This window comes from Lampris incognitus, chromosome 21 (genome assembly GCF_029633865.1).
Source record: "Lampris incognitus isolate fLamInc1 chromosome 21, fLamInc1.hap2, whole genome shotgun sequence".
Classification (NCBI taxonomy): domain Eukaryota; kingdom Metazoa; phylum Chordata; class Actinopteri; order Lampriformes; family Lampridae; genus Lampris; species Lampris incognitus.
In genome coordinates this window covers 23,088,209-23,100,582 of record NC_079231.1, presented here as the reverse complement: position 1 = coordinate 23,100,582, position 12,374 = coordinate 23,088,209, and the positions used below count along the sequence as shown (strand labels likewise).

At 49.3% G+C, this 12,374-nt stretch overlaps 1 protein-coding gene across 1 annotated transcript in view; it reads right to left on the bottom strand.

Annotated features, from left to right (window-relative positions):
* Positions 1 to 6,780: 6,780 nt before the first annotated feature.
* Positions 6,781 to 12,374, bottom strand: part of tmem198b (transmembrane protein 198b) — an 11,975-nt gene continuing 6,381 nt past the window's right edge. Inside the window, exons 3-4 of the mRNA XM_056301112.1 lie at positions 8,640 to 8,851; positions 6,781 to 6,941 (exon numbers count right to left, since the gene is read on the bottom strand). Of these exons, the coding sequence (XP_056157087.1) occupies positions 6,786 to 6,941; positions 8,640 to 8,851 (368 nt within the window). The 3' untranslated portion in view covers positions 6,781 to 6,785. The remainder of the gene's footprint in view (positions 6,942 to 8,639; positions 8,852 to 12,374) is intronic.

Genomic DNA, 12,374 nt, shown 5'->3' with positions numbered 1-12,374 from the left:
AACCTGGACTTCCACTGTTATGCTGATGACACCCTGATATACCTCAGCACCAAATCCACTCACAATCCACCCCTCTCTCACATTGACTTCTGTCTGTCTGCAATTAAAATCTGGATGCAGCAAAACCTTCTCAAACTCAACAGTGACAAAACTGAACTCCTCTTCATTGGCTCCAAGTCCACTCTCAGCCAAATCAACAACCTTGCACTCGCCATCGATGGCACTACTCTCTGCCCTTCCTCCCAGGCACACAACCTTGGTGTGATCCTTGATCCCACCCTCTCCCTTGAGCCACATATCCGCCAAATGGTTAAATCCTCCTTCTACCACCTTCGCAACATTGCAAAAATAAGATCCTCTCTCACACGCCCTGCTGCCGAGATACTGATCCATGCCTTCATCTCCTCCCACCTTGATTACTGCAACTCACTCCTATATGGCATCAGTGCTAGCTCTATCAAGAGACTCCAATTGGTCCAGAACGCATCCGCCCGACTTTTAACTTTCACCAAATCCTGGCACCACATCACCCCAATCCTAAAAGACCACCCATCTCCCACCGGATCAATTACAAAATCCTGGTTCATACTTATAAAGCCCTTCACAATCTGGCTCCCCATACCTCACCGATCTCCTCTCCCCCTACCAACCCTCTCGGTCCCTCAGATCACCTCAGCCTCCCTTCTCTTTACCCCCAGGTCCAACCTCCGCGGCTTTGGTGACCGAGCCTTCTCCAGAGCAGCTCCCAGGCTCTGGAACTCACTTCCCCAAATCATTAGAGACTCAGAATCCCTCCTACTCTTCCAATCCCGTCTCCAGACACACCTTTTCTCCATTGCCTTCTCGTGCCCCCTCGTCCGCTCATCCACCCCTGGTCTGGGGCAGGCTGGGGACTGAGCGCTTGACCTGCCCCCTCCCTCAACTCCCTCCCCAAGCGCATGAGACACTGCTGCGGGCTGTCCACATTCAGGTCATTGGCTGGGACTCACCACTTCAGACACCATCTGTGATTTATATGTGATTTATGATGTTTGTTTTTCTTTCCCTTTTGTATCTGTCCAAGTCGGGAGAGTACTGCTGGCGTCGTGTGTCGCTGCCGCTTCTCCCTCTCGTAGCCCCCCTTCCCATCCACCCCTGTATGTCTGAGTTATGTTTATCTGTCGTCTTGCTTCACCCCGTTTATTGTAAAGCGACTTTGAGTATATTAGAAAAGCACTATATAAGATTGACTTATTATTATTATTATTATTATTATTATTATTATTATTATAGGAGCAGCTAAGATACTGCGCAGAACCCTCAGACTCCCAGGCCTGTGGTGAACGACCCGATCTTGAGGAAGACACACACCACCGAAAAAAGGGGGAGAGGTAGAGTTATGTATATACACCGATCAGCGAAAACATTAAAACCACTTGTCTAATGTTATGTAGGTCCCCCTCGTGTCGCCAAAACAGCTCTGACCCGTAGAGGCATGTTCTCCACAAGACATCTGAAGATGTACTCTGGTATCTAGCACCAGTGGCGGCTGGTCCTATTTTTTTTTGGGGGGGGGGGGCACAATTTACCTAGGCTCAGCACACCTGACAGCTGCTTTAATGCCCACACAGTCACAAACTTATTAAGAAGGACAATGTAGCCTATAGATTTTATCAGGGTTCATAGACGGTGGATGATTGACAGGCGAGACGAGGCGTCGTGGTGCGTGTGAACATGACTGACAGCCACAATAACTGTCCAATCACATTAGATAAAAAAAAATTAAAACAATACCAATTCGCTGCCAATAAATGTGGGCTTGTCTGGGGCTGCACAGAACTGCACCCCATGGCAAATCTGAAGAAACCAATCAGATAGCAGCCTCATGCACCTGCTTGCCACAAGTTTGAGGGCTTACATAAGGTATGGTTTGGCCGGGCGCCCCTCACCCAGGAAGTATATGTATTCAGACAGAAATCCAGCAAATACCATTTGAACCAATATTTAATGCTGCTGACAGGCGCTCACAGACTGAACACACTTTTATTTCCTCATTATTTGCATTACAACTAAATTATATTTAACATGTCTAAGCAGATTTTCATCTCTTGGTGTTTGAAAGGAGCGGCACCCCTAGTGCCCTGTACTGGCCAGCCGCCACTGTCTGGCACCAAAACGTTAGCAGCAGCTCTTTTAAGTAAGTTCTGAGGTGGGGCCTCCATGGATCGGATTTGTTTTTCAAGCACATCCCGCAGATGTTCGACTGGATTGAGATCTGGGGAATTTGAAGGCCAAGGCAACACATTGAACTCTTTGTCATGTTCCTCCAACCATTCCTAAACATTTTTGCAGTGTGACAGGGTGCATTTTCCTGCTGAAAGAGGCCACTGCCATCAGGGAATACCGATGCTATGAAGGGGGTGTACGGTGCCAAAGTAACATCCACCCAGGATCCAGTGTTTACCAGCAGAACATTGCCCAGAGCATCACACTGCCCCTGCCAGCTTGCCTTCTTCCCACATCCTCTTGCCATCTCTTGCCCAGGTAAAGGACGCATATGCACCCGGCCCCCCACATGACGTAAAAGAAAACGTGATCCGTCAGACCAGGCCACCGTCCTCCATTATTCCATGGTCCAGTTCTGACGCTCACGTGCCCATTATAGCCGCTTTCGGCGCCTGTAATGGGCACATGTGGCAACCCTCCCCATTTATCCGGGCTCGGGACTTTTGCGTATTCTGTAATTCCTATTTGATCCGTCAGGAAAAGCAAAGCGTAATTTTTCATTTTTTTACTTTTGGGAAATACTTTTCAGCAGAGATCAGACTTCCGGATTATCTTTTTTTAGTTATAGCCTTTTCACCTAAGTTATGGTAATAATGATGATGATAATGAAAACAGTTAGCCGCCAAATCACTCATGATGATGTGATGTGGATAGTGACTGGATTCAAACCCACACCGTTTATACAAAATATACCATCATTTTGTAAAATGTAGGAAAAACCTTTTCACGCAATCAGTTATCTTGGTCTTTGTTCCTACACAATCTGATTTTAAGCAGCCCTCCGCTGCAGAAGTGGCCTTTGGAGAATGTCCAACACTCCAAATGCTGTGTGCTTTTTGGTATTTGAAATATAAAATATATTTATTTCAATTAGATACAATTCCCCCTCCTTTTTTCTCCCCAGTTGTATCCAGCTAATCACCCCGCTCTTCCCAGCCGTCCCGGTCTCTGCTCCACCCCCTCTGCCGATCCGGGGAGGGCTGCAGGCTACCACACGTCTCCTCCGACACATGTGGGGTCGCCAGCCGCTTCTTTTCACCTGACGGGGAGGAGTTTCACCAGGGGGACGTAGCGCGTGGGAGGATCACGCCATTCCCCCCTTCAGTTCCCCTTCCCACCTGAACAGGCGCTCCGACCGACCAGAGGAGGCGCTAGTGCAGCGACCAGCACACATACCCACATCCGGCTTCCCACCCGCAGACAATTAGATACATTGTCGACACTGGTACGTATTTGTATTTTGTAGCATGTTAGACTATGAAGCGTATTGGCATGTTTGTTAATGTAAATTCCTGTCTCTGTGTGTGCACAATCTGTCCTGCAGGGGTGTGCACGCGGATGTGCACTTCTGCATCCATTTATCCACGTGCCTGCCAGTCACTGCGTGAAAAAGACGACTTGAAGAAACACACTTTGCATGGTCAACTTTATCATGTATACAGGTCCACTGGAACACATGCTTTAATAATAATAACAATAATAATAACACTTTTAATGAGTCATTAAAAAAGCATGAAGTCATCGGCCTACATTTATGAAAATTGCACTCTCCTTTACAGAATGGATTAGAAATGAAAAATAAATAAATGCCTTGGCAAATAAATAGTCCCCCGGAAAAGGACGCGTCTCAACTTAAATAAGATCAAGTTACTAAAAATGTATAGAAAAAAAAAAGGTTTGAATAAATGATGAAAATGGTACCAAAATACCCCCATTAAGTGTAGTGTTTTTATGTACAGCTGGAACATTCACAACAGTGTGCACTGGGTAGGAGTGAGGGCTGCAGGTGGGTGGGTGGGTGAGGGTATTTTATAGGGCAGGGGTTCTGGAGCACTTTAATGAAACAAACCCACAAATAGACACAGTAGGCCACAGACATCCGTTTAAAATCATTTTTTCGGGGGACCACAATTCCTGGAAAGTTTGGTTGTCGTTTATTTTATTTTTTTGTTCAGTGTCAAACTTGCTAACCGTGCAAGAGTGCGAACGGGCGGCAAGAGTGGAACAGCTACTCCATCTACATGGTACATCCCTGGTTAACACTGACATTCTTATTCATCCTCTAGTTGGGACTGTACTCTAGTGAGCTTAGTTAACGTGGAACCAAGCTAATTCCTCTATAACCCCGGATCCCCCGACAAGGACAAGGGACCCCCGGTGGTCCCCGGACCTTGTTTCGAGAACCCAGGGGGCAGTTGAATTCCTACGAGTCCTCCAACCCACACGACCACATAGGTCATATACCCTCTAATACAGTGTTTCTCAACCCAGTCCTCAAGGAACCCCTATCCTGCATATTTTCTTTGCAACCCTGAATAGGTACCTGTTTGTAGTTATTCAACCAATCAGCAATGAATTATGTCAGATGTTGCACACCTTGCATAATTAAGTGCTGCGAGATGATTGGTCGAGTAAGTACAAGCATGGCTACCTATGCAGGGTTACAATGAAAATCTGCAGGATAGGGGGTCCTTGAGGACTGGGTTGAGAAACACTGCTCTAATACGACCCACAGGAGCGTTTCCTAAATTCGCGCCCCTACCGGCGACAAGAGATATGCCACAGATACGTTTCGCCTCTGTGCATTGTGGGTTTTTATCTACTTGCTGACATCCTTTATACAACGCATCAGAGACAGGCTAATAAAGGTGAGTCGTCAGCAAATAGTGATAAAAACAATTTGAGAACAATAGAATATGTAGTCAGTGTGTTTTTGTGTTGTTATCCGTCTAGTATAGTAACTAAGATTGCTATCGTCAGCACGACCACTAGGGGTCGCTTAACTTTAAAACGTAACTGTAGGTCGTAATAAGCTGCTTGTACAAACGACCTACGGGGTCGTTTTTTGGTGGAGGAAGGTCTTAAATTCACTGGTCAGCTAAGCACCACGCCTGGTTTGTGATACAATGTCGACAGAAAACAATAAAAAAAGTGAAAGTATGTGATGGAGGGAGTTGTTTGTATAGCCATAAGTACTCCTGGTTGATTCTGGTTCTGACTTTCTAAGCCGTATTTACACCGACATCTCCAAACCGGGGCGGATTTTCACCACATTTCCACGTTGGACTTCTCCACACCTGGATACAGAACATTTATGGCAGCCATTCTGACTGTTGTAACGACCACGGACGACTAGACTCGCTAGCCCCTCGGCCAACGGGTCGGACCCTTTGGCTGACTGGTTAGCGCGGTCGCCCGTGGCCTGGGCTACCCGGGTTCGGTTCCTGGCTGCCCCTTCGCTACCCTGTGATATTACACCCTTGGCTTTTGGGGCAACAGTACTGCTAATAGCCAATTTGGCGGCATTAACATTTTCACGGACTCCAGAATGGGGCGAATTACCAGAATCCTTCCGATCCATATGAGGTCTAGAGCTCCATGAAGACCTGGAATGGACATCACCGTTTTCCATTGCTGCTGTCGGTGTAAATATGGCTTCCTTGTGCTAGGTTCAGAAAAAAAAATCTCAGAAAACGGTGAGAAGACAACCAGCCAACCTGACTGTGGCTCTTTATTTATTTTTTACCCTGCTTATCATAGCCCTATTGCTGCCCCCAAGTCCTTCCGTGGTCTTATTCTTAACCACACAGGGGATCCACCAGCAACCTCTCCCCAATGCTGAATGGTACAGTCCGAGGAGGGTCAAGGCACCCATGACACAGAACCCCCCCTCGCCCCCATCTTTGGAGTGTAGTTTGTTGTGTGAGGAAAAGTATAATACAGCACCAAGGGTGACTAATGCCCCCTCCCCTCCCCCCACCTTCCCCAGTAAGCAAAACACCACCAAAGATGTCGTCCCCTTCCTGGGAGGAATGTAGTCCGGATGGCACAGAAAGCAAAGTAAGGAACCTCCGTTTTTTCTGTTAACGCGCTCCTCAGATTCCCTCTAGAAGGTGTCAGGTCTGCAGACGGGGACTCTTCTCGTCCCCGTCCTGTCGTCCGTTGAAGAAGAAGGAAAAGAAGACAGTGATGACAACTGCATGGCACGTTGAGACCAAACGACAAAATGTTGTAGTCTCTTAGTTGTTTTTGTTTTTCCCTACGGCCACACCACACCGGGAACTTGAGAGGAACTTGTAAAACTGAGCCGGGCTCAGGGTGCGTTTTCCATCCCTGATCTGGTTCGCCCCGACCTGTTCATGGCCCGAAGGGCATGCATGCATGCATTTTTTGTGTGTTTGTGTGTGCCAAAAGGTGGGAGCGAGAGGTCGAGTGAGGCGGCCTCCTGCATCATCTCACACTGACTGGTCTAAACGAGGTGTAGCTTAATCCTCTTGGGGGGGGGGGGGGTTAGCACCACGTCGAAGTTGTGGATGAAGAACATCAGCGGTGCAGCTAACACCGATTTGGGGGAGCGTTTAAACGCAGTTGTGGATGTGCTTAAACCAAGGGACGGGTTAATCCTTGCGGGGGTGGGGGTAGGGGGGGTGCAGTTCAGCCCCGTATAAGGGAGGGGTTTTAAAGAGTCGTCGGTGTGGTTCTACCCAGATAGTGTTATTTAGGCCACAAGGGGGGAGGTGCTAGGCTCTTTGTGAGGGTCCGGCGGCGGCTCCGGTGAGGGGCGTGGCGGAGCTGCCCTCATATACCATATTCACCATGGAGTGAGGCCCGCCAATCAGCCGGCCCGGGTACGGCCGTGCCTCCACCTGCCGGTCTCGGAAACTCTGGATGTAGCTCTGGAGGGGCGCAGAGAGGAGAGAGAAACGAGAAGAACACGTCACAAAAGGTGCACAGATAATAGTGGAAAATCTACAAGAGGAAAAAGAAGAGGAACAGATGGCACAGAACGCAGAGGAGGAAACAGCAGATGGCAGAAGTGAGTCAGGAGAAACGGCATCAACCCCCCGGATAAAATATAACCAAAAAGCTGCTCACACCAAACCCGACCGAAGATTGCGTCACTTGACTGAAAATATGACGTACATGACACAAGTCACACTCAACAAAACGAAAACCGAAGGGGGCGTCCGAGTAGCGCAGCGGTCTATTCCATTGCCTACCAACGCCGGTTCGAACCTCTGCGTTACCTCCGGCTTGCTCGGGCGTCCCTACAGACAAAATTGGCTGTGTCGTGCGGGCGGGAAGCCGGATGTGGGCATGTGTCCTGGTCGCTGCGTTAGCGCCTCCTCTGGTCAGTCCTGGGGAAACTCCTCACTGTCAGGTGAAACGAAGCGACTGGCGACTCCACATGCATGGGAGGAGGCATGTGGTAGTCTGCAGCCCTCCCCAGATCGGCAGAGGGGGTGGGGGCAGCGACTGGGACGGCTCGGAAGAGTGGGGTAATTGGCCAAGTGCAATTGGAGAGAAAAACGGGGGGAACCCCCCCCCCCCCAAAAAGAGAAAGTAAACTGAAACAACGGTAAACCTGCAAGACACATCACCCGGAGCAGGAACACACTGATCCAAGGCGGACCTGGTGATGTGAGACAGAGGGTTGTCTGGGGGTGTGGTTATCTTAAAGGGGCAATCTCAAAGAATTACACTTACATGAATGTCCGTTAAGATACTATCTTTTTTGGGGGGGGGTCCCCCTTTTCTCTCCAATTGTACATGGCCAACTACCCCACTCTTCCGAGCCGTCCCGGTCCACCCCCTCTCCCGATCCGGGGAGGGCTGCAGACTACCACATACCTCCTCTGATACATGTGGAGTCGCCAGCCTCTTCTTTTCACCTGACAGTGAGGAGTTTCACCAGGCGGACGTAGCACGTGGGAGGATCACGCTGTTCCCCCCAGCCCGACCGACCAGAGGAGGCGCTGGTGCAGCGACCAGGACACATACCCACATCCGGCTTCCCACCCGCAGACACGGTCAATTGTATCTGTAGGGACGCCCGACCAAGCCGGAGGTAACACGCGGATTCGAACCGGCGATCCCCGTGTTGGTAGGCAACGGAATAGACGGCCACGCTACCTGGACGCGCCAGAAGATACTATGATGATTCAGCCTATCACCCAATATGAAAGCCTTTGTGTTTGCAGTATCAGTGAAAATACAAAGTGTGCACAGGAAGTAACGCATTTGACTTCCGTCAGCAGTGACTGGTCCACCAGAGAGGATAGGGCAGACCATCCTCTCTGGTGGACCAACAACAGAGAAGCTCCACCTGGTCCAACGAAAACAGCTTAATAACAAAACAGTAATGGACATTTATTTAGCTGAGTGAAGTGAACAATGAATGCCTCTACCTGCTTGGGTAGGACATCCCCAAAATATCGAAACTAACTGAGGTATTCAGTCCAAAATACTGCAGTATTTGGTTTTATCAGTACAGCACTCAAATAACGACAGAAATCGACCCCAACAACAACAACAACAACAACAGAACACTGCCCAAAAACGAACACAACACGGTTCATGTTGCCAGCCCTCACCGGTGACAGGACGTCTCCGTCGTAGCGGCGGATGGGGTTGGGCTTGCGGCGGTAGGCGGGCTCCGGGTTGAGGGGCTTGGCCTGGTTGCCGTGGTGATGGTAGTGATGAGAGGAGCCGTGTTGCTGCTTCCGCCTTTTCTTGCTGCGGCTGCGGTCGTCCCGCTGACGGATCCGCATCACCTGCATCCTCCTCTGCTGCCGGCTGATGATCACTGAGAGGGAGAGAGAGAGAGAGAGAGAGAGAGAGAGAGAGAGAGAGAGAGAGAGAGAGAGAGAGAGAGAGAGAGAGAGAGAGGTTTTCAGCCAATGACTAAGCTTCTCATGGAACTTCAACACATCCGGAGTCCGGTTCTTCTAACCAGTAGCAGCATGGTGGACATTCAGAACCAGAACCTTGTGGCAATTAGGGCTGAAAATGTCGATATGCTTGGATATCGCTACACTATCTTTCACAATATTGTATTGATTTTTAAAAACACTGCCTTCTTAAATTCACACAAATACGCCCGACCAAGCCGGAGGTAACACAGGGATTCAAACCGGGATCCCTGTGTTGGTAGGCAACAGAATGGACCGCTACGCTACCCGGACGCCCTACTGTCTTATTAAGAAGTGCTGTGTGATTTGCTACAGCCTCATGTAACCTTACACATAATACCAACAACGATGATGATGATGATGATGATGATGATGATGATGATGATACTATTCAAGAAAAAAGCTCTGGTATCGGCATCGGTCGGTATTGGTATTGGTCAATACCGATATGGGCAGTATCGGTATCGGCCAGTACCGGTATGGGTAGTATCGGTACAGACAGTATCGGTATCGGTCAGTACCGGTATGGACAATATCGGTATCGGTCAGTGTCGGTATCGGCAGTTATCCACATTCAGGTATCGGAATTGGATCCGAACTGAAAAAAATGTGGATCGGCACATCTCTAGTCTTCACACACACACGCACACACACACACACACACACACGCACACGCACACACACGCACACACACAGAGGCCTCTCTCACAGCTCAGCAAAGCTCCAGATATTGTGCGTGGATAAACTATGTGCAGGCACTCTGCATGTGCGCTATCTCTCACGAGGTCCCAGTTGAATGCGTCCTCATCGACACCGTCACACACTGCGGCGCACCTCCTCTCTCACACACCTGACTTCACCCTCCCCGTGGCAACACAAACACACACTTACAAATGAAGACAAGCATACCAGGCACACGCACTGCGGGTATGTACACGCCTGGTGCCCTGGGTTGTGTAGCCGTTTGGGATGGAACCAGTTGTCTGCGCAGGCCTGCCCCATCTGGTACCCCCCCCCCCCGAGACATCCTATCTTTTCTGTGGCTGTGTCAACCTGCTTTCTCTATCAATCCATCTCTCTCTCTTTCTCACTCGATCTCTATATCTCAATCCATCCATCTCTCTCTCTCGCTCTCTCAACCCACCTCTCTCTATCTCGCTCTCTCAATCCATCTCTCGCTCTCTCAATCCATCTCTCTCTCTCTCGCTCTCTCTCTCAGTCCACCTCTCTCTTTCTTACTCGATCTCTATCTCTCAATCCATCCATCTCTCTCTCTGGCTCTCTCAATCCATCCATCTCTCTCTCTCGCTCTCTCAACCCACCTCTCTCTATCTCGCTCTCTCAATCCATCTCTTTCGTACTCGATCTCTATCTCTCAATCCATCCATCTCTCTCTCTCTCTCTTGCTCTCAATCCATCTCTCTCTCTCGTTCTAGCTCTCTCTCTCTCTCTCTCTCTCTCTCTCTCTCTCTCTCTCTCTCTCTCTCTCTCTCTCTCTCTCTCTCTCTCTCTCTCTCTCTCTCTCTCTCTCTCTCTCTCTATATATATATATATATACACTCACTGGCACTTTATTAGGTACACCTTGCTAGAGTACCGGGTTGGACCCCCCTTTTGCCTTCAGAACTGCCTTAATCCTTCGTGGCATAGATTCAACAAGGTACTGGAAACATTCCTCAGAGAGTTTGGTCCATATTGACATGATAGCATCACGCAGTTGCTGCAGATTTGTCGGCTGCACATCCATGATGCGAATCTCCGGTCCACCACATCCCAAAGGTGCTCTATTGGATTGAGATCTGGTGACTGTGGAGGCCATTTGAGTACAGTGAACTCATTGTCATGTTCAAGAAACCAGTCTGAGATGATTCGAGCTTTATGACATGGCGCGTTATCCTGCTGGAAGTAGCCATCAGAAGATGGGAACACTGTGGTCATAAAGGGATGGACATGGTCAGCAACAATACTCAGGTAGGCTGTGGCGTTGACACGATGCTCAATTGGTACTAAGGGGCCCAAAGTGTGCAAGAAAATATCCCCCACACCATTACACCACCACCACCAGCCTGAACCGTTGATACAAGGCAGGATGGATCCATGCTTTCATGTTGTTGACGCCAAATTCTGACCCTACCATCCGAATGTCGCAGCAGAAATCGAGACTCATCAGACCAGGCAACGTTTTTCCAATCTTCTATTGTCCAATTTGGTGAGCCAGTGCAAATTGTAGCCTCAGTTTCCTGTTCTTAGCTGACAGGAATGGCACCCGGTGTGGTCTTCTGCTGCTGTAGCCCATCTGCCTCAAGGTTCGACGTGTTGTGCGTTCAGAGATGCTCTTCTGCATACCTCGGTTGTAATGAGTGGTTATTTGAGTTACTGTTGCCTTTCTGTCAGCTCGAACCAGTCTGGCCATTCTCCTCTGACCTCTGGCATCAACAAGGCATTTTCGCCCACAGAACTGCCGCTCACTGGATATTTTCTCTTTTTCGGACCATTCTCTGTAAACCCTAGAGATGGTTGTGCGTGAAAATCCAGTAGATCAGCAGTTTCTGAAATACTCAGACCAGCCCGTCTGGCACCAACAACCATGCCACGTTCAAAGTCACTTAATCACCTTCTTCCCCATTCTGATGCTCGGTTTGAACTGCAGCAGATCGTCTTGACCATGTCTACATGCCTAAATGCATTGAGTTGCTGCCATGTGATTGGCTGATTAGAAATTTGCGTTAACGAGCAGTGGACAGGTGTGCCTAATAAAGTGGCCGGTGAGTGTGTATATCAATCCATCTCTCTCTCAATCCGTCTATCCTTCAAACCACAGTAAAGAGACAGAGAGAGAGAGAGAGAGAGAGACAGAGAGACGAGAGAGCGAGCGAGAGAGAGAGGAAAGAGAGAGAGAGAGAGAGGGGCGAGAGAGAGAGAGAGAGCGAGAGAGAGAGAGAATAGAGAGAGAGAGAGAGAGAGAGAGAAGAGAGAGAGAGAGAGAGAGAGAGAGAGAGAGAGAGAAGAGAGAGAGAGAGCGAGAGAGAGAGAGACAGAGAGCGAGAGAGAGCGAGCGAGAGAGAGAGAGAGAGAGAGATGCGAGAGAGAGAGAGACAGAGAGACACAGAGACAGAGAAGAGCGAGCGAGCGAGAGAGAGAGAGACAGAGAGACAGAGAGACAGAGACAGAGAGAGACAGAGAGAGAGAGCGAGAGAGACAGAGACAGAGAGAGAGAGCGAGAGGAGAGAGAAGAGAGAGAGAGCGAGCGAGAGAGAGACAGAGAGAGCGAGCGAGAGAGAGAGAGAGAGAGAGAGAGAGAGAGCGAGCGAGAGAGAGACGAGAGAGAGAGAGAGAGAGAGAGAGAGAGAGAGAGAGAGAGAGAGAGAGAGCGAGAGAGAGAGAGAGAGAGAGAGAGAGAGAGAGAGAGAGAGAGAC